Below are 22,532 nucleotides of genomic sequence, written 5' to 3' on the forward strand. Positions count from 1 at the left end.
GCCTTGTTCCTGAACTTAGTGGAAACATTTTAAGTTTCTTCCCATTAAGTAAGGTGTTAGTTGTAATTCTTTTTGTAGCTATTTCTTAACAAGTTGAGTTGAGGAAGTTCCTTTCTGTTCCTATTTCACTGAGAGTTTTTATTTTGAATGAGTGTTGGAATTTGTGAAATGCATTTTTTGGCATCTATTTATATGATTGTGAAATTTTTCTTTTTAACCCTGTTGATGTGATGGGTTACATTGATTTTTCAAATGTTGAACCAGCCTGCATACTTGGAATAAATACCAGTTGGTCAATGGTATAATTCTTTTTGTTAATTGTTGGATTTGATTTGCTAATATTTTGCTGAGGATTTTTCGCATCTAATTTATGAGACATACTGGTTTGTAGTTTCCTTTTGCAGTAATATCTTTGTCAGTTTTGGTATTAGGGTAATGCTGGCCTCATAGAATGAGTTAGGAAGTGTTCTCTCTACTTTTCTCTTCCACAAGAGATTGTAGAGAGTTAGCATACTTTTGTCCTGAAAAGTATGGTAGAATTCACCAGTGAACACTTTTGTGCCTGGTGCTTTCTGTTTTGGAAAGTTATTAATATCGATTCAATTTTTAAAATAGATATAGGCCTATTCAGATTGTCTGTTTTCCTTGTGGGTTTTGGCAGATTGTGTCTTTCATAGAATTGGTCCTTTCATTTAGGTTATCAAATTTGTGGACATAGAGTTGTTCATAGAATTCCTTGATTAGCTTTTTAATGTCCATGGGATCTGTGGTGATGCCCCCTCTTTCATTTTTGATACTAGTTATTTGCATCCTCTTTCTTTCCTTAGTCTGGCTAGAGGTTTATTGATTCCATTGATCTTTCAAAGAACCAGGTTTTGCTTTCATGATTTTTTTCCATTGATTTCCCTGTTTTCAGTTTCATTGATTTCTGTTCTTGTTTTTTGTTTGTTTTTAGAGATAGAGTCTTGCTGTGTTGCCCAGGCTGGAATGCAGTTATATAATCATAGCTCACTGCAGCCTTGAACTCCTGGGCTCAAGGGATCTTCCTGCCACAGGCTTCTCAGTAGTTAGGACTACAGGCATGTGCTACCATGCCCAGCTAATATAAATCTTTTTCTGTAGAGATGGGGTCTTACTGTGTTGCCTAGGCTGGTCTCAAACCCCTGGCCTCAAGTGATCTTCCCACCTCAGCCTTCTAAAGCACTGGGACTACAGGTGTGACTACCACACCCAACCTGATTTTTGTTCTAATTTTCATTATTTCTTTTCTGCTTGCTTTGGCTTTATTATTATTATTATTATTATTATTTTTAGTTTACCAAGGTGGAAGCTTAAATTATTGGTTTTAGATCTTCTTTTCTAATATAATCATTTGTCAGTGGTGGGGGTACATTCTAAGAAACGTGATGTTTGGCAATTTTGTCATTGTGCAAACATCATAGAGTGTATTTACACAAACCAAGATGGTATAGTCTCCTACACATCTAGGCTATATTATATAGCAGATTGCTCCTAGGCTACAAACCTGTAGAGCATGTTACCGTACTGAATACTGTAAGCAGTTGTAACACAATGATAATAATTTGTGTATCTAAACATATCTAAACTTAGAAAAAAATACAATCAAAATATGGTATTGTAATTTTATGGGACTACTTTTGTATATGTAGTCTGTCATTGACCAAAATGTTGTTATATGGCTTATGGCTCATGACCATATGTGCATTCAGTGTTACAGTTTCCCTCTAAGCACTATTTTCATTGCATTCAACAAATTTTGATAAGTTGTGTTTTCATTTTCATTTAGTTCAAAATGTTTTAAAATTTCTCTTGAGGTTTATTCTTTGACTATGTGATTTTTAGAAGTGTGGTTTTTATATTTTTAGTAGAGATGGAGTTTCGCCATGTTGGCCAAGCTGGTCTTGAACTCCTCATCTCAAGTGATCCGCCCCCCTTCCAAAGTGCAAAGATTACAGGCATGAGCCACTGTGCCCACGCTAGAAGTGGGTTGTTTAATCTCAAAGTATTTTGGGACTTTCCAGCTATATATCTTTTTCTGTTAAGTGATTTCTAATTTAATCATTGCATGATTTCTATGCTTTTGAATTTGTTAATGTGTGTTTTACGGCCCAGAATGTAGTCTTTGTCTTGGCAAATGTTCTATAGGAGCTTGAGAAGAATGTGTATTCTGCCATTGTTGGATGAAGTAGTCTGTAGATATCAATTATATGCAGTTGATTGATGGAGTTGTTGAGTTCAACCATGTACTTAGTGATTTTCTGCCTCTCTCCCATCACTTGTATCATTGTTGTCATTTATTTCACTTATGCAGCAGTATGTGTAAGCACAGATACACCACACACATTCAAATAAATCGTTGCCCTTATTGTTTTGAATTAACTGTTAACTGGTTAGATCAGTCAAGAATAAGAAAAATAAGTTTTTATTTTACCTTCACTTATCCTTCTCCATTGCTCTTTGTTTCTTTCTCTTTAAAGAACTTTTTAAAAACATTTCTTACATAGCATGTCTATTGGCAACAGATTTCCTCAATTTTTATTTGTCTGAGAGAGTTTTTATTTCTCCTTCACTACTGAAGGATAATTTCAAGGTATACAGAATTGTTCCTCTATAGGTAAGGTCCCCTTCTCCGCCCCACCTGGCTTCTTTCAAGTGTTTTCCTTGTCTTTGATTTTCTGTGGTCTGAATATATGCCTAGATATGGTTTTTGTTTATGTGTGTATGGCAGGGAGCATTTATTTTGGTGATGTTCCCTGAGCATCCTAGATCCGTAGTTTGGTGTCTTGACATTAACTTGGGATTTTCTCAGTCATTATTGTTTCAAATATATCTTCTGTTCCTTTCTGTCTTCTTCTTCTGTAATTTCCATTATACATATTTACTTCTTTTGTACTTCCACAGTAAATTTTGGATATTCTATTCTGTGGGGTTTCTTCCAATCTTTTTTGTCTTTGCTGTTTCATCTTGCAGGTTTCTGTTGAGAGATCCTCAAACTCAAAAGATTCTTTCCAGTCAGCTATTAAGTCCATTAAATTATTCTTAATTTATGAGACAGTGCTTTTTATCTTTAGCCTTTCTTTGCGGTTTTTTCTTAGAATTTCTAACTCTCCACTTGTATTGCCCATCTGTTCTTTTATGCTGTCTACTTTCTCCATTTTATGCTCTCTGCTTTCTCCATGAGAGCCCTCAGAATATTATAGCTGTTTTTAATTATTGGTCTGATAATTCCAGCATCTCTTCCATATCTGAGTCTTGTAATTTTTTCTTGATAACCAGACATGTATTGGGTTAAAGAAACTGATGTAAACTGGCCTTTATTAATGTGGTAGTAAGGTGTGTGGGAGGGGAAGCATTCTGTAGCACTATAATTAGGTCTCAGTCTTTTGGTGATCCTGTGCCTCTGGACCGTGAACTTTGCAAGGGACTTCTCAGTTTTCCCCACTCCTCATTCCTGGATTTTTCAGTGGAACAGGATGGCTGGAGTGGGCTGGGGTTGGTTTGGCTATTTCCCTTTGCCCACATGGAGTAGCTGATTGGAGTTGGATATTTCCCTTTCCCCAGGTCACTTAGGCTCTGTTAAAACCCCAGCAGATTAGACTATGATTAAATAGTTTCTCCTAAGGGAACAGAAGCTCTGATGTATTTCAAAATACTTCCTTTTCTCCTCCCCCTGCTGTGGAAGCATAAGGGGATTTTTCTCTGTTAGTTATTCATGGTGAGAACCTGGTAAGCTCCTGGAGGTAAAATTCACAAATGTGTGGGGACACTCCTATGACTGGGTCTCCTTGGATCTGGAGTCTCAGACATTCTGCTGTACTCCTTAAGTAAGTACAATTTCAATTAAAATTTAAATAAAAATTTTGCCAAGGGATTATAATCTCAAGCATTTGAGATAGTTTATTTCCCTTTCATTTCCAAATGGAGTAGTTTTATGGAGAAAACTCAGCTTAATAATATCAGAAAGGCTTTTCTAATAGCCACAACTGACTGACTATGACAAGATCAATTTTAGGAAATAGTAATTCTTCCCATCACTAAAATAATTCAATAAGAAGCTTGACAATAACTTGAAGCCAGTGTTGTAAAGGGAATCCATTCATCAGAAGATATTGACCAGTGCTTCTCAAACTTTAAAGTGCATGCAAATCAACTGCAGATTCTGATTCAAGAGTCTTAGTGTTGGACTTGAGGTAACTTAGGCTTATTTTTGCACACATTCGAGGTGAGAAGCACTGCCATATTTATAAAAGCTCAGCAATACAACACAATAAAATTGTTTTATGCAGGGTTTTTTTTTTTTGCTATGATAGGATCCCTCCAGAGTATGGTAGTTATACGATAATTATAACAGTTTATGATAGTGTATGAGTCCTCTTCTTTTTCTATTTGAAATTTTTGAAGTTTTTTTCAGATTGTGTCCAATCTCTTGCTTTCGTGAATTCTTTAAGGTGACATTGTTGCTTATTTCTAAAGTTCCCATCATTTACAGTTTTTTATTGTTTGAGACAGGGTATTTCTCTATCACCCAGCCTGGAGTGCAGTGGCATCATCATAGTTCACTGTAGCCTCTAACTCCTGGCTCAAGTGGTCTTTCTGCATCAGCCTCCTGAGTTGCTAGGACTACAGGTGCATGCCACCCAGCTAATTTTTAATTTTTTTTTTTTTTTTTTTTTTTTAGAGATAGAGGTTTCACTGTGTTGCTCAGGCTGGTCTCAAACTCCTGGTCTCAAGCCATCCTCTAGCCATAGTCTCCCAAAGTGCTGGGATTATAGGCGTGAACCACTGCACCCAGCCATCATTTCCCCGTTTACATCTGTGTTCTTCTTATTGGTCATACTTAGGTCCAAAAAAGTTAGTTTACCAAACACAGACTGTACTTTCCAGGTTATTAAATTATCAATAAGGCAAATTCAGAACTTTTCAGAGATTCTGCCTTTAGGTTCCTTTAGGTTTCCAGGTCAGTTAGATTCCTATCATTCATCCCTTTGTGTTAGTTTTGTAGATCACTCATTTCCACCTGGCCAGATAGTTCAACTTTCATATATGTTTTTTTCTTTTTATCATTATTCAGATATCTTTCTGCATGCTACTGCTCTTCGATTTTATATATTTTTATATACTAACATATATGGCCTTAGCTTAGAGTGCCTTTCTTTAAGAAGAGTAAAGGCTGTTGTCTCTAAGTCAAACTGCTTATGTTTAAATCCTGTTTCTTCTTTAATTGTCTAGCTGTGCAATCTTGGGCAAGTCACTTTGACATCTTTGAGCTCCTAATAAAGATAATGATAATATAAAGTTTATGGTATTGTAATGGTAAGGATTAATGTGGAAAGCACTCAATAAATGATAGCTATTGTTGTTACTACCATTATTCGGTTTTACTTTTCTGTTTAACTTAGGAAGAAAACTTTGTTGGATTGTTGCCTTTGAAATTGCATATTTTACTTTGTATTTATCTTAAGTTCACTTTTTTACTCATACTTGGAGAATTTACATGTTGATTTATAGCAGTTCAGGCTTTAACTGTTTTCCACCCCCTTCTCAGTTTTCTCATGTGAATGACTAATACCAATGATAACATTTTTTCCCCATAATGTTTTCTGTTGTAAGTAGAACTTTTCTCCCCTAAAATCCAGTGTATACATCTTCATTTTCTTTATCTAGGTTTCTCATCACTTATAAATTCTGACAGGGAGTGAACATACACATAGATACTACAACTACTTTGATAAAAAAAAAAGATTTAAAATGCAGTCTTTTCAACCTTACTTCTTTTCTTTTGGGCTTTCAATGATGGCTTAACAGACCAAGACCATGCTTATTGTACAGTCAAATAGATTGCATGAACAGTTAGGATTTCCCTTTTTGGCAAAATGAGGTATGATTAAAAAAAAAAAAGCAAGAAACCTTTTTCTGGAGGAGTTTCGTCCAGAAGGAAAACTGTAATAAGATTTTTTGTTTGTTTGTTTTTTGAGACAAGGTCTTGCTGTGTCGCCCAGGCTGGAGTACAGTGGCACAACCACTGCAGCCTCAACCTCTTGGGCTAAAGCAACCCTCCTGCCTCAGCCTCCTGAGTAGCTGGGACCACACAGGCATGCACCGCCATACCCAACTAAATTTTTCTGATTTTTTTGTCAAAGTGAGATGGGGTCTCACTTTGTTGCCCAGGCTGGTCTCAAACTCCTGGGCTCAAGTGATCCTCCTGCCTCAGCCTCTTGAAGTACTGGGATTACAGGCATGAGCCACTGTGCCCAGCAGAAAAATGTAATAGGTTTTAAAAATTCATGAAGGATGCATTTAAATCTCTAATTTTTAATATTCTATAGCATAAAAATTTTCTATAAGATGGAATCAAATTAACTTATAAAATGAAGAAATATCTATTAATTCCATAGATGCCACTATAACCTATCCTACAGTACATTATATGTAGTAATATTAGTTATGGACACACCTGAGTCTTAACAGTGGAAGTGATGATGATCAATGACAATTACAAAGTCATTATCTACTCTTAGCCATTTCTTATGCATTGAAATTTTGACTCTATATCCTTTCTCCTTTCTGGAGCTAAGAAAATAAGTCTGGCAATGCTGATGCCACTTATCCTTTTACATTCAGATGCAGAGAAAACATTTAGTAAATTCTTCAGCTAATTTCTACACTATTGCTAGTTCGTCACTGTTGCTTTATAGAAGTATGTAGGTAGACGTGTGGATTGCTTTCCTTCCAAAGACTTCTGCATCACCACCTAAGTAATATTTTTATGTTATAAGTACGCTATCTTTCATCTTCCCCTGAATTTGTATGCCATATTTGATGAATTGTTTTCTTACTTCTATATAGAAGCTAGAGTGAACTTCCCACATGTTAGCTCCAAGTCAACCTAAATTTGACATACCACTCTTAAATTATCTAAATATCTTTGTCCCTCCCATGTGTCACCACTTTCTTATTTTTTTCTTTCTTTTTAACCTCAGTTTCCATTTTGTCACTTGACTTTCTTTTGGGGACCATTATTCACAAGAAAGAAGAATCTGCCTGCCAGTGCAGTCTTACTAGAATGGCAGCTGAATTGAGATGTAGATAGCAGGGTGCTAACTAGTCCTACTCACCAATTAAGTGACTTTTCTTATACCAACCTCTCAGGACTTTCAGTTGCAGATTTATGACTCAGCAAAATTTTCACATTGCTACAGGCCATAGGCCTTTACATTTCCTTACATGTAGGCATAGCAGAGCATATTAAATTCATGAATGCCTGTAGTCTCTTCTCTTGGCAGTGAATAGTCTACAATTCTTATGTTTCAGTAGTAGAGACTAACAAATATTATGTATTATAAGGACAGAAATCCTACAAGACAGATGAAGGAAACTCATGGTCATGACAAATAATAAATGCTTTTTTGGTTGTCAGTTGTCTTACTAATAAGTTATATCCAATTCTAAGTATTTATTGTACAATTACACATGTAGAGTTAAACTTTGGGAAGACCCTAGTTAGTGGAAATGGATCATCCTTTCTAAGTCAAATTTTTTTCATCTTGGTGTTATTTTACTGGGTTTATTATTTGTTAGCTCTCATGTTGCTTTGCATCTTAACTTTTATATGTAATTCTTTTGTTGTTGTGGTTTTAAAAAAAATTAGCAAGAGTCATCTCTCAGTATTTGTGGGGGACTGGTTCTAGCACCTTCGTAGAATTACCAAAATCCACAGATGCTCAAGTCCCTAAAAAATGGTTATTTGCATATAACCTATGCGGATCCTCCCATATACTTTAAGTCATCTCTAGATTACTTATAATACCTAATACAATGTAACCACTATGTCAATAGTTGTTATACTGTAGTTTTAAACTTTTTTATTGTTGTATTGTTATTTTTATTTTTTCCAAATATTTTTTGATCCAAAGCTGATTGAATCTGTGGATACAGAGGGCCAACTTTGCTTTGTTTTTTAGAACAGGGTTATATTTGTGGAGAATTGAGCATGATAGTACAGAAACTTACCATAAACCCACTACCTCCTCCATATACAATTTCCCCTATTATTACTATTCTGCATTAGTGTGGTACATTTGATGTAATTGATGAATCAACAGTGATACATTATTAGCTAAAGTTCATATTTTATATTAGCATTTACTCTTTGTGTTAAACAGTTCTGTGGGTTCTGATAAATGTATAGTGTCTTATATCTACCATTATATTACCATATAGAATATTTTCACTGCCCTAAAATTCCTTTCTGTTCCACCTATTCATCTCTTGTATCCTGCAACCCTTCTGTGATCACTTGTTAGTTCCAGGAATTTTATTCTTTGTTTTTTTTTTTTGAGATAGAGTCTCGCTCTGTTGCCCAGGCTGGAGTGTAGCCATGATCTTGGCTCACTGCAACCTCTGCCTCCTGGGTTCAAGCGATTCTTCTGCCTCAGCCTCATGAGTAGCTGGGATTACTGGCGCATGCCACCACCACACCTGGCTAATTTTTGTATTTTTAGTAGAGACAGGGTTTCACTATGTTGATTAGGCTGGTCTCGAACTCCTGACCTCGTGATCTGCCTGCCTTGGCCTCCCAAAGTGCTGGGATTACAGGCGTGAGCCACTGCGCCTGGCCTGTTCTTTGAATTTTCTACATAGACAGTAATGTCATCCACAAAGAGTTTTATTTTTTACTTTATAATTGGTATTTTTCTTTTTTTATTGATATCATTATATAATTTTTCTGCAATTTATGTGATAGAATACATTAATTGATTTCAAATGTTTAACTAGCCTTGCATACCAGGAATAAATCTTTTGAATTCTTTTCTTTAGCAGTAAAATGTTTAAATCTGATACCTGCTGGACTCAGACAAGTTCGTATCACTGGAGGACCATGTTCTACATTTGTTACGTCAGTGGATTATGTATTAATGTTAAAAAGCTATGAAATATGTCTTTCATGGAAAAGAAATTAATATTCATACATGTTAAATGTGGCTCATTTACTTCAGTTTATTTTAATGAACTGTAGAACTCTTGGGAGAAACATTTAAAAATCCTTAAGTATTTTGCAGGGTTGGGAAACAAGATTTTAAAATACATTTAAGAGGGAAAATACACTCTTGAATTATTTCTGTCATTATATTCAAAGCAATTTATTCTGTTTGTTAATATTGATTTAATTTATATTCTACAGCTATTTGAAATATCAGATTAAAAATATAATGTGTTCAGAAGTAGCAAGTCATTCTTGATTCCTTATCCTTAGTGTATGTACTTTGAAAATAGTTATTTTACATTTATGGGGTATCCTTTTGCTTAATCTGATCTACTTTTGAACAGTTTAAAAGCATAATGAAAAAGCAGTTTGAACGATATAAATGTGATATCAATATTTGATTAGTGTTGTAATAAATGAGGAATGAATGAGTCTTTTTTTTTTCTTCTTTGCAGTCCCCAAAGCTCCAGAGATAGATCCAGTAGAGTGTTTGGTGGCAGATAACTCTGTAACAGTAGCTTGGAGAATGCCAGAAGAAGATAATAAGATTGACCATTTTGTACTGGAACATAGGAAGACTAATTTTGATGGACTTCCACGTGTAAAGGATGAGCGATGCTGGGAGATAATTGATAATATTAAGGGTACTGAATATACACTATCAGGTAACATGACTGCATTTTAGGAATCTCATTCTCAGAAGATAAATGTATTCTTGAAAAATATTTTGAGTTACTTTAAAGGATAAAGTTTTTAAGTTTCTTTAGTCAACGCTGACTTTTTAGATATTCATTATGGAAGTGATTTTCTCTTGAAACATCAAGGAAACCCCTTTTTTTTTCTTTTTTTTTTCTGAGACAGGGTCTTGTTCTATTATCGCCCAGGCTGGAGTGCAGTGGCGGGACCTTGGCCCACTGCAACCTCCTCCTCCTGGGTTCAAGTAATTCTCCCACCTCAGCTTCCTGAGAAGCTGGGACTACAGGCACGCACCACCACCCTTAGCTAATTTTTGTATTTTTTGGTAGATACAGGGTTTCACCATGTTGGCCAGGCTGGAAACCTTTGTTTTTATTACTTTTGGACATTTGTAACATAGTGAAACAGAATATATGTAAAATATGTATGAAGGGATATTCTGAAACAGTATTTCAGAATAACATTTAATTTTTACCTTGGTTTTCTGACTCTTAAAAAGCTGTTGGTTTTTTAGATGTTCTCAGTACCCATTTCACTGATAATGTAAATACTGTAGCTTTTACTGTTTTAAGATTACCTTCATGTTAGTAATTAAAGAAGACCTGTGACTTGGTATAATAACAGAAATTCGTGTTGACCTTTTAAAAGCCTTTATGAGAATGTCTCAATATATAGTGGACTTTGGATATTTGAAATGGCAAAATATTGCCTGAGTTGTCCAATGCTTATTATGCATGAGGAGTAATATTAGGAGCACCATTATTGAGCAGTTACCATTTATCAGGAGATGGGCTCAAGTGTATTACATATACATCTCATTTAATCAGCATAATACATCTCATTTATCTTTACAACAATTATGAAGTTGGATTTATTATTTCTGTTCTACAGCTAGAAAACTGAGGCTCAGTCAAGTTGTTGACAGTCCCATAGCTAGTAATTTCTAAACTGAGATTTAGTAATCCAGACTGTACTTCAAAATGTTTGTTAGTAATCTCTGCTTTACTTCCTCTTTAAATTCATTTTCACATAAAAAACGTTTCATAAATATAAAAATTATTTAGGGTGTTCACTTTAAATTGAATATGTTATTGTAAATTATACCATCTCTCTCTGAGTGAAATACTACTTTTAATGAGGCCTGAAAGGGTACTTTTTAATCACTGGGTTAAAATAAAAGTTGATAAAGTATATGTGTTTCTTTTGAATAAAATAATAATAAAATCATGATTCCTCTTATTTTGAACATATCACTTTTTTTTTTTTTTTTTTTTTTTGAAACAGGGTTTTAGTCTTGTTGTCCAGGCTGGAGTGCAATTGTGCGATCTTGGCTCACCGCAACCTCTACCTCCCAGGTTCAAGTGATTCTCCTGCCTCAGCATCTTGAGTAGCCACGCCTGGCTAATCTTGTATTTTTAGTAGAGACGGGGTTTCTCCATGTTGGTCAGGCTGGTCTCAAACTCCTGACCTCAGGTTCGGGAGTTGGCCTCCCAAAGTGCTGGGATTACAGGCATGAGCCACTGTGCCCGGCCACATATCACTCTTTCTTTTTGAGGCAGAGTCCTGCTCTGTCGCCCGGGCTGGTGTGCAGTGGCGCGATCTCGGCTAACTGCAAGCTCCGCCTCCCGGGGTCACTCCATTCTCCTGCCTCAGCCTCCTGAGTAGCTGAGACTACAGGCGCCCGCCACCACGCCTGGCTAATTTTTTGTATTTTTAGTAGAGACGAGGTTTCACCGTGTTAGTCAGGGTGGTCTCTATCTCCTGACCTCGTGATCTGCCCGCCTGGGCCTCCCAAAGTGCTGGGATTACAGGTGTGAGCCACTGCACCCGGCCCACATACCACTCTTTTAACAAATTCATACTCTTACTGAATACAGAGACACAGTTCTTAATGTCTGAAGGCTCATACTCTTACTTTTGGGAATAGAGTCCTTTACTGTTCATGTCTGAAAACCATGTTTTCATTTTTTCAGGCTTAAAATTTGATTCAAAGTATATGAATTTCAGAGTGCGAGCTTGTAACAAGGCTGTGGCTGGAGAGTATTCTGATCCAGTGACTCTAGAGACCAAAGGTGAGATCAGTAGCTCTTTATACAGCATAAAACAAAGCTTAACATGTGAAGTTATTCATAACTTTGTAACAGGAAGCACTTCATGTGATGTTGAGTTCCTTCTCTAGTTCTCCTAGCCTAGCTTTCTCAACAGTAAGAATTTTAAGAAAGGGAAAATAGGACTACAGTAGTGGTTTTCATTGGCTTTTCTTATATGATTGTATTCATACAGATAAAATAGACTGAGATGATGGTATTGTATTCTCTGGCAGATGCTTAATTTATAAATTTCAATCTTGTTGTAAATAGGTAAGTATCACTGAGATTTGCCCAGAGTTTTCCCATAGAATGGATTATGAATCAATATTGGGGAAGTACCTGTTTAGTTCAAGTCCTCTCTGTTTTCCTGAATCTTATTGCAGCAGTTACCATTTATATAGTTTATTAATGGTTACAAAACACTTTCAATTCTTTATTATATAATTAAAGTCATCTTGAGAGATCAGTATGCTAGATATTATTGATACCCATATTGCAGATGAAAAAATAGAGTTTTAATATATTAAATGACTTTCCCATGATCCCTAGACCTAGTTTGGAAAGGCGTGAATAAGAATCCGCTTCTGAGTTTTGTGCCAGCCCTTACTATGAGCCTGGAACCTAGGTTCTTCTAGTCTCTGACAGCAATTGGGATTTAATGAAAACTCCCTAGAGTAGCAGAATTGAATACAGAGGATTTTTTAGATATTTACCAATTTGAAGGTTATAATGCTGGAGACTTTACTAGTTGTGAGATGATTATTGACTGGGTTTAATTCCAGAACCAGACTCTACACATTCTTGTAGGCACTTGGGACTTAAGGCATTCCACTGACCTCTAGTTCATATAGCGTTTGAATAGGTTTACCTGCCAGAAATTTGATTGGATTTGCAGGATGACAAAAAAATCATATAATAAAACAAAATATAAGGCCTATAAGTTATTGGTGAGACAGACTCAGAAAAATGTTTGCATCACAAAGCTCTGAAATAAAGTCTATCCTGAAGTAATTTGTTTGGATTAGCAGATGTTTTTATTTGAGAACTATAGGTAACTTAGCCAAGGAATGAAGTTAACTCTGTATTACATGTTATCAAACTGAGATGTTATTGTGGTTTCTCTAGAGGTTTTTACCATTTTAAAATATAGTCATATGTAGGCAGATAATCTTTTCTATATAACTTGAACTGTTTTTAGCCCGTCAAGTAAAATTCATTACTATTATTATTCTTCCTCAAGAGCATCATATTTTTAAAATTTCTTTTGTTTCTTTTCATTTACTCTTTATATTTAATGACCAAAGTTGGACCTAAATGTGGTGAATTATACATTTCTATGCAAATTTCATAGATACAGGAAAATGAATCACTGGCCTGTGGTTTTCTTCCAGCTGGGCTGGCTGCTCCTGTTAGCAGTGGTTGGATGTTACTGGTCAAACTCTTAATCATGGGGTTTGTAGAGAGAAACTAAGTTGATTCTAGGCCTTTTCAGCACTTCTTCACTGTTGAGTAAACCCTCTGCGGTAGGAATAGACTGAAAATCAACTCTGAGACCCATGGAACAGTGATTCTGACCTTCAGGGAGTTCCAGAATAAAGTTAGACTCCTACATGGCCATAAGTCACAGATTTTCTAGGGTTATTCCATAGCATTAGTAGGGCTACTAATGAGAGTAATAGCTGTAGAGGAAAAGTCCACATTTTTACAAATGATACACTGAACAGTTGTTTACCAATTTATTTGGCTTGTTGCAGCCTTTTTCAACCAACCAGTAGAAATTAGTGTATGGACAAAAAACTAGAGAGAAAGGAAGAAAGGTGGAGATAAAGTAGTTGAGCCTACCAAAATTTCATGTACTTCCACTTAAGGTTCTTGATACGGAAAATAGTGAACATGGTTTACTTCTGCCCTCCAACATATGAAGCACTATTTCTTCTGGCATTGAAATTCTCAGAAGTGATGAGTAATATAAGTTCTTATCACCAGAATATTTAGAGTATATTATTAGTTATTTTCTTGTGAAGGTAAATGATATTAAATTACTAAATCACAAATTATTCTCCAACTTTAATTGATAGCAGCTATGATATAATTTTATAGTACCAAGAAAGCAGCCACTGGCACAAGTTAAACATATGAAACATATCTGTACTCTGATTTTTGGTACTTCGTTTTCACCGACTATTAAAGATATGGGAACCAGTATCTAGTTAAATTATAGGACTTATACAAGAGATAGGACCTCACTTTTGAGGCTAGTCTTTTTTTTTTTTTAACTATAGAGTTATCTCTGTTAAATTAGAGGAGCTCTATAACTTAACTGAGGTCCCATAAAGGGGTAGTGTCCACAAAGAAAGAGAGATACGAATATGACACTCCTTAGGCTTGAAAACCATGCCTTTTTGTTTGGATGCTGTGGTATTTAATAAGTATGGTCTTAAGTGGTTTTCAATGGTACTATCTATTTTTTTTTTGCCACCTTTGACACCCGTATTGCTGGTGGCCCTTCTCTCCAGCATAACAAACATTAGGGGACAGCCTTAGGATTTCTTCCTTTTTTAAAAAAACAGCCTTAGGATTTTAGCAAGCAGTTGAGATTGGTGGCACCTTAGAGTTAAATCCAATATTCTTTCTCAAAAATGTAGATGCTCTCACATGCATTACCTAATAGCTCACATATAGATGTTAACTTTATTAAGGCCGTTCATTCTTGGAAATGCAGGGTATCAGTTTTACTTAATCCTAACCTTTTGGTAACCTGTCTATTAAGGAATTCTATTTCTATTTTTACTGAAAAGCTGCATTATTGCTGCATTATCTCTTTTTTCTGTAAGTTCATTTCTGTTTAAATGCAGATTTTGAAAGCTGTGAACTTCCTTGTATTGTATGACATTTACTGGAAGCTCTGTGGTCAGTAGATTTGTATTCAGAATGTTGTTTCATAAATAAAAACAATGAACAATAGCTCCAATGCTTAGTTGAAATTAAAGTGCTCTTTACAGAATAGTAGGGGATAAAAGGATTATTGATTCATTAGGTAAACAGTTATGTATCATCAAACCAAATAAACGTATAGAGAGTCATAGTTCAGACACACTGAAGCCTTAGCTAAATTAAATAATATCCATAAGTGAAATAGGGTTTTGTAAAGGGATACTGTATTTCTTAATATATACTAGAAGTTTGAACCTTTGGAGGGAAATAGAACTAACAGGCAGATTAGTTAGTAACTGTGTAATAGCTGATACCTTGCAAGATAGAGATTCCAAGAGTTATATTTTAAGATAAAAGGAATGATGTGATTAGCCATGAATCAGTACATTCTAATGATTTACCCTCAATTTCCAAGGAGGGAAGCTTATACCTTGCTTCACTGATTTCCTAAATTCCTAAAGCAGTTCTGAGTAAGTCTTGTGAAAAGTATAGTTAATTCCTCAAAATATTAAATAATCTGGAAAGCATAGTTTTATTATTTTTTTTAATTTATGTGGTCCCTTTTCCCTCTGTACTCTTTGTCATGTAAATTATCTATCAGCTGGGCCAGTTTCCTTGTTCTGCCATCACGGCCTCAGTTTCTCCATGTTTGCCTTATTTGAAACTGACAGTTCAGGTATGAAATTATTAAATATTAGAGTATCAGAGAAAATGTGTATGCCAAGTTCTATAATTTTTTACACTACGTAACTTTATCCTTCTCCTTAATTCTTCCAGTTCCCCTTCCTATTTAGTCATAAGAGTCAACTGATATCCTAATAACAGGAAGTTTAGGTTACCGTGTACTCATTGAGATTTTAGTAGAATGAACAGGAGAAATGTCAGTGACCATGCAAGTACATTGTATTTGGTTGGAGTATAGGATATATAGAGAAGAATAATGGGAAATCAGATAAGAATTATAAATTATAGCCTGATTGTTGAGAACTTTAAGTGCTAGGATTATGAATTTGAACTTTATTTTCTGTATTCAGTATTGAATTGATTGAGTAGGAAAATAATGTGGTGATAGCTGTGTTTCAGAAAGTGGAGATATGCTATATTTTAAAAATATATTTAAATATTATCTTGAATAGCACTTAACTTCAATTTGGATAACTCCTCATCCCATTTGAACCTGAAAGTTGAAGATACATGTGTAGAGTGGGATCCCACTGGAGGAAAAGGTCAAGAAAGTAAAATTAAAGGAAAAGAGAACAAGGGCAGGTAAGCTAGGCCATTAAATCTGCCATATGGACAAATGCTTGTACACTGGTTCTTATTTAACAATAACTTTTATTGAAATTCTTAGTCAATATACCTACGAGAGTTATAGTATATTAGTAGCACCAAAGTGAAGAATATAATACTATTTGTCAGTAGTTTAATATGTCATTAACATTTTTTATTACTGTTTTTTAGTTTCATCCCTAATCCTCTTACACATTTTCATTTCAGTATTCCATTTCTTTAAAGTTATATATACAGCAACTTGAATTGCTTAGAAGAAGTTTCTAGTATAATTCCTGAATTTTAGACTTATAGATCACCTATCTTACCTGCAGGTCTGGTCTGCACTAAATGACAGCATTTAATAGGTACAACCCTAGGGTCTTGCCTCCGATCAGCAACACAATGAACGTTAAGAGGCAGGTTCGAGGACCTTTTGTTATTGTCATAACTAACTTATTTAAATAAAGTCAAAGCAGGGGAGCCTCTTTTTTAATAGAAGAAATTTTTGCTCAAACTGAGATAAATGCCATTGTGAGTTACAATAATGAACCCCCAAAAATTCCTCAGCAGGCCTTTAATCTGATTTCATTATAAGCTGTTAAATTTAAGTTGTAAAACAGTTTCTTAACAGTTGCCTGTTTTTATCTGACAGTGTCCATGTTACTTCACTGAAGAAACATACAAGGTGATGATCTATGTCTGTCTAGTTCTAGGACTTAGTATAATCTAGCTTGGCTGATTAAAAAAACTTTAATTTTATCTTTTAACCAATAAGCAGAAGCCATTGCGGCAGCCTTCATAAGCTAAAATACTGCTCTGTGTAGACTGTATTGGTAGCTTATGTTTTGAATTTATATTGTAGTGTGCTGCATATTATTTGGATTATATTGTATATGGTAACAAAATAAGCTCTGCTTTAAAGTCTTTCTTGAATTTTTTTCCCTTATCTGATTTATTTTTCTGCTTTTACTCATACCTGGCATCTTTCTTGTTGTACTGAATAATATTCGTTAGTCTAACATTATAGCTTCGCTTTTATTTGTATTTGGCACACAGCAGGTTTGAAGAGTTCTCTATTTTATAATAATTAGGCAGTTTCAGGAGCAACAAGGATAAAAAATAAAGGTCATTGCTAAAATTATCCAGACAGTTCCAGAAAGATGAATTGTTTCAATTTGCATGAGTAATAATGTGCTTATTTGAAGATACTACATATCTTTACTGGAAACCAGAATGTGTTCTCTTTTCAAAATTATCTTCCTCTTATTTTCAGTTTATGTACTTGTTATTGGTAAAAGTGATTTTGTAGTGTATTATGAATTGGAAAATGCTGAATTTAATAGTCTATGAATAGACTACGTATTTATGATTTAAGGTTATATTATTTCTCCCTACTTTTTAAGAGTATTTTACGTATAGGCTACTTGTCGAATGTTATACGCATTTATATATTCTTTCCATAAATATTTGTTCACTGTAGGATGTCTGCTGGATGTTACAGGATTTATAGGGATAAACACTGTCTCTGCTTTCAAGAAATTTGCCCTAACTTATGTAAATGAGATGTGTTATACAAGTAGCAATAATGCAAGGTAGACATATATGTATAATGGTAAGTGTGATTAAAGGTATTCAGAGGAAGAAAGATGCCCAGAGCTGCCAGATGTTGAGGTAGTTAGGTAGGATAGCCAAACTAAAGGTAATAATCAAGCCTTTATTGATTTGCTGTGATAGTATAAGCAAGAGGCCACAAAGGAAAGAGTATTCACTACCCCAGTGTTCAGTTTTTCGCAACAGAATGGCACTGGGTGAAGGTCATGTAAATCAACACAGATCACAAGTAGTGGATCTTCTCACTGCCAGCAAGCCCCAAACGAAAGGTTCCTGCCAGTTTATGGACCTGAGAGTCAAGAAGATGGGGAGTGAGGGGCTAAAATGGGAAAGATACTAAAACAGAGTGGGGGAAAGATACTAAAACAGAGTGGAGAAAAGTGTTTTCAGACCATCACTCCTCCCCTGACCTGTGCCCTAAAGCAGTTTTACGCAGAGACACCTGAAAAGCAACTCAGCCTAGGGCCTCCCTCCAGTAAGGGGACCTCTGAATAGAGGTGCCTAGGGTAGGATTGCAGATACGGTGTATGATCATGGTGGGGAGAAGAGTGGAATTGCAACTTTCTCTCAAAACTACAGTGCACTGGCTGTGCACCAAGTCTGGTGTGAGGAGGGCAGCTCACCCTACCCTGTGCCGCCACCCTGCCTCATCAACGCCCACCTATGCTTGGGCCTGAAAGATCACACACAGGGCACATGCGCGTCACTAGACGGCACGGCTGTCTTCTTTCCAGGAGAATTTCCCAAGGACTGCTGGCTGGAAGCTTATGGCTAATGTGGAGCTTACCGTAGTTTGCCAAATTAAGAAAACGCGCCAGGTATTCTTAGGAAGAAAGATATGCCGGATTTGATCTTTAAGATGGCTGAATGGGAACAGCTCCAGTCTGCAGCTCCCAGCAAGATAGATGCAGAAGGCAGGTGATTTCTGCATTTCCAACTGAGGTACCTGGTTCATCTCATTGGGACTGGATGGACAGTGTGGGTGCAGCCCATGGAGGGCGAGCTGAAGCAGGGTAGAGTGTTGCCTCACCCAGGAAGTGCAAGGGGTCAGGGAATTTTCTCCCCTACCCAAGGGAAACCATGAGGGACAGAGCCTGAGGAACGGTGCACTCCGGTTCAGATACTGCACTTTTCCCACAGTCTTCACAACCTGCAGACGAGGAGATCCTCTCTGGTGCCTACCCCACCAGGGCCCTGGGTTTCAGGCACAAAACTGGGTGGCCGTTTAGGCAGACACCAAACTAGCTGCAGAAGTTTTTATTTTATTTTTTCCATACCCCAGTGGCGCCTGGAACGCCAGTGAGACAGAACCATTCACACCCTTGGAAAGGGATGCTGAAACCAGGGAGCCAAGTGGTCTGGCTCGGCGGGTCCCACCCCCATGGAAAATCCACTGGCTTGAAATTCTTGCTGCCAGCACAGCAGCAGTCTGAGATCGACCTGGGACACTCTAGCTTGGTGGGGGGAGGGGCGTCTGCCATTGCTGAGGCTTGAGTAGGTGGTTTTCCCCTCATAGTATAAACAAAGCTGCTGGGAAGTTCCAACTGGGTGGAGCCCACTGCAGCTCAGCAAGGCCACTGTGGCCAGACTGCCAGATTTCTCCTCTCTGAGCAGGCCATCTCTGAAAAAAAGGCACCAGCCTCAGTCAGGGACTTATAGATAAAACCCCCATCTCCCTGGGACAGAACCCCTGGGGGAAGGGGCAGCTGTGGGTGCAGCTTCAGTGACTTAAACGTTCCTGCCTGACAGCTCTGAAGAAAGCAGCGGACCTCCAAGCACAGCGTTCAAGCTCTGCTAAGGGTCAGACTGCCTCCTCAAGTGGGTCCTTGACCCCCGTGAATCCTGACTGGGAGACACCTCCCAGTAGGGGCCGATAGACACCTCATACAGGAGAGCTCTGGCTAGCATCTGGCAGGTGCCCCTCTGGGACGAAGCTTCCAGAGGAAAGAACAGGCAGCAGTCTTTGCTGTTCTGCAGCCTCTGCTGGTGATACCCAGGCAAACAGGGTCTGGAGTGGACCTCCAGCAAACTCCAGCAGACCTGCAGCAGAGGAGCCTGACTGTTAGAAGGAAAACTAACAAACAGAAAGTAATAGCACGTCCACTCAAAGACCCCATCTGAAGGTCACCAACATCAAATACAAAAGGTAGACACATCCACAAAGATGGAGAGAAACCAGCGCAAAAAGGCTGAAAATTCCAAAAGCCAGAATGCCTCTTCTCCTCCAAAGGATCACAGCTCCTCGCCAACAAGGGAACAAACCTGGATGGAGAATGAGTTTGACGAATTGACAGAAGTAGGCTTCAGAAGGTGGGTAATAACAAACTCCTCCGAACTAAAGGAGCATGTTCTAACCCAATACAAGGAAGCTAAGAACCTTGAAAAAAGGTTAGATGAATGGCTAACTAGAATAACCAGTTTAGAGAAGAACATAAATGACCTGATGGAGCTGAAAAACACAGCACGAGAACTTCGAGACGCATACACAAGTATCAATAGCTGTATCAATCAAGTGGAAGAAAGGATATCAGAGATTGAAAATCAACTTAATGAAATAAAGCGAGAAGACAAGATTAGAGAAAAAGGAATAAAAAGGAATGAACAAAGCCTCCAAGAAATATGGGACTATGTGAAAAGACCAAATCTACATCTGATTGGTGTACCTGAAAGTGATGGGGAGAATGGAACCAAGTTGGAAACACTCTTCAGGGTATTATCCAGGAGAACTTCCCCATCCTAGCAAGACAGGCCAATATTCAAATTCAAGAAATACAGAGAGCACCACAAACATACTCCTCAAGAAGAGCAACCCCAAGAAACCTAATTGTCAGATTCACCAAGGTTGAAATGAAAGGCAGCCAGAGAGAAAGGTTGGATTACCCACAAAGGGGAGCCCATCAGACTAACAGCAGAAACCCTACAAGCCAGAAGAGAGTGGGGGCCAATATTCAACATTCTTAAAGAAAAGAATTTTCAACCCAGCATTTCACATCCAGCCAAACTAAGCTTCATAAGTGAAAGAAAAATAAAATCCTTTACAGACAAGCAAATGCTGAGAGATTTTGTCAGCACCAGGCCTGCCTTACAAGAGCTCATGAAGGAAGCAGTAAACATGGAAAGAACCATCGGTACCAGCCACTGCAAAAACATACCAAATTGTAAAGACTATCGACACTATGAAGAAACTGCATCAACTAACAGGCAAAATAACCAGCTAGCATTATAATGACAGGATCAAGTTCACACACAACAATATTAACCTTAAATGTAAACGGGCTAAGTGCCCCAATTAAAAGACACAGACTGGCAAACTGGATAAAGAGTCAAGACCCATCAGTGTGCTGTGTTCAGGAGACCCATCTCACATGCAAAGACAAACATAGGCTCAAAATAAAGGGATGGGAGAATATTTATGAAGCAAATGGAAAGCAGAAAAAAGCAGGAGTTGCAACCCTAATCTTTGATAAAAAGACTTTAAACCAACAAAGATCAAAAGAGACAAAGAAGGGCATTATATAATGGTAAAGGGATCAATGCATCAAGAAGAGCTAACTATCCTAAATATATATGCACCCAACACAGGAGCACCCAGATTCATAAAGCAAGTTCTTAGAGACCAACAAAGAGAATTAGACTCCCACAAAGTAATAGTCAGAGACTTTAACATCCCACTGTCAATATTAGACAGATCAATGAGACAGAAAATTAACAAGGATATTCAGGACTTGAACTCAGCTCTGGACCAAGCAGACCTAATAGACATCTATAGAACTCTCCACCTGAAATCAACAGAATATACATTCTTCTCAGCACCTCATCACATTTATTCTAAAATTGACCACATAATTGGAAGTAAAACACTCCTCAGCAAATGTAAAAGAATGGAAATCATAACAGTCAGTCTCTCAGACCACAGTGCAATCAAATTAGAACTCAAGATTAAGAAACTCACTTAAAACCACACAACTACATGGAAAGTGAACAACCTGCTCCTGAATGACTACTGGGTAAATAACGAAGTGAAGGCAGAAATAAAGATGTTCTTTGAAACCATTGAGAACAAAGACACAATGTACCAGAATTTCTGGGACACATTTAAAGCAGTATGTAGAGGGAAATTTATAGCACTAAATGCCCACAAGAGAAAGCAGGAAATATCTAAAATTGACATACTGACATGAAAATTAAAAGAACTAGAGAAGCAACAGCAAACAAATTCAAAAGCTAGCAGAAGACAAGAAATAACTAAGATCAGAGCAGAACTGAAGGAGATAGAGACACTAAAAACCCTTCAAAAAATCAGTGAATCCAGGAGCTGGTTTTTTGAAAAGATCAACGAAATAGACCACTAGCCAGACTAATAAAGAATAAAAGAGAGAAGAATCAAATAGATGCAATAAAAAATGATATAGGGGATATCACCATTGATCCCACAGAAATACAAACTACCATCAGAGAATATTATAAACACCTCTATGCAAATAAACTAGAAAATCTAGAATGGATATAAATTCCTGGACACATACACCCTCCCAAGTCTAAACCAGGAAGAAGTCGAATCCCTGAATAAACCAATAACAAATTCTGAAATTGAGGCAGTAATTAATAGCCTAGCAACCAAAAAAAGTCCAGGACCAGACAGACTCACAGCCAAGTTCTACCAGAGGTACAAAGAGGAGCTGGTGTCATTCCTTCTGAAACTATTCCAAACAATAAAAAAAGACAGACTCCTCCCTAACTCATTTTATGAGGCCAGCATCATCCTGATAACCAAAACCTGGCAGAGACACAAGAAAAAAAAATTCAGGCCAATGTCCCTGATGAACATTGATGCGAAAATCCTCAACAAAATACTGGCAAACCGAACCCAGCAGTACATCAAAAAGCTATCCACCATGATCAAGTCGGCTTCATCCCTAGGATGC

General features: G+C 37.0%; 1 protein-coding gene across 6 annotated transcripts in view; it reads left to right on the forward strand.

The window, feature by feature from the left end:
- Nucleotides 1-22,532, forward strand: part of FSD1L (fibronectin type III and SPRY domain containing 1 like) — a 97,722-nt gene that overhangs the window by 49,806 nt on the left and 25,384 nt on the right. For 4 of the 6 annotated variants that reach the window (XM_054500369.2, XM_054500370.2, XM_054500372.2 and 1 more), the window contains exons 7-9: nucleotides 9,460-9,669; nucleotides 11,674-11,772; nucleotides 15,861-15,990. In XM_054500369.2, the coding sequence (XP_054356344.1) occupies nucleotides 9,460-9,669; nucleotides 11,674-11,772; nucleotides 15,861-15,990 (439 nt within the window). Of the gene's footprint in view, nucleotides 1-9,459; nucleotides 9,670-11,673; nucleotides 11,773-15,860; nucleotides 15,991-16,648; nucleotides 16,682-22,532 lie in introns of all 6 variants that reach the window. The other 2 variants (XM_054500368.2, XM_054500371.2) reach the window with 1 other exon arrangement.

The sequence above is a fragment of the Pongo pygmaeus genome, chromosome 13 (genome assembly GCF_028885625.2).
Source record: "Pongo pygmaeus isolate AG05252 chromosome 13, NHGRI_mPonPyg2-v2.0_pri, whole genome shotgun sequence".
NCBI classification, from domain to species: Eukaryota; Metazoa; Chordata; class Mammalia; order Primates; family Hominidae; genus Pongo; species Pongo pygmaeus.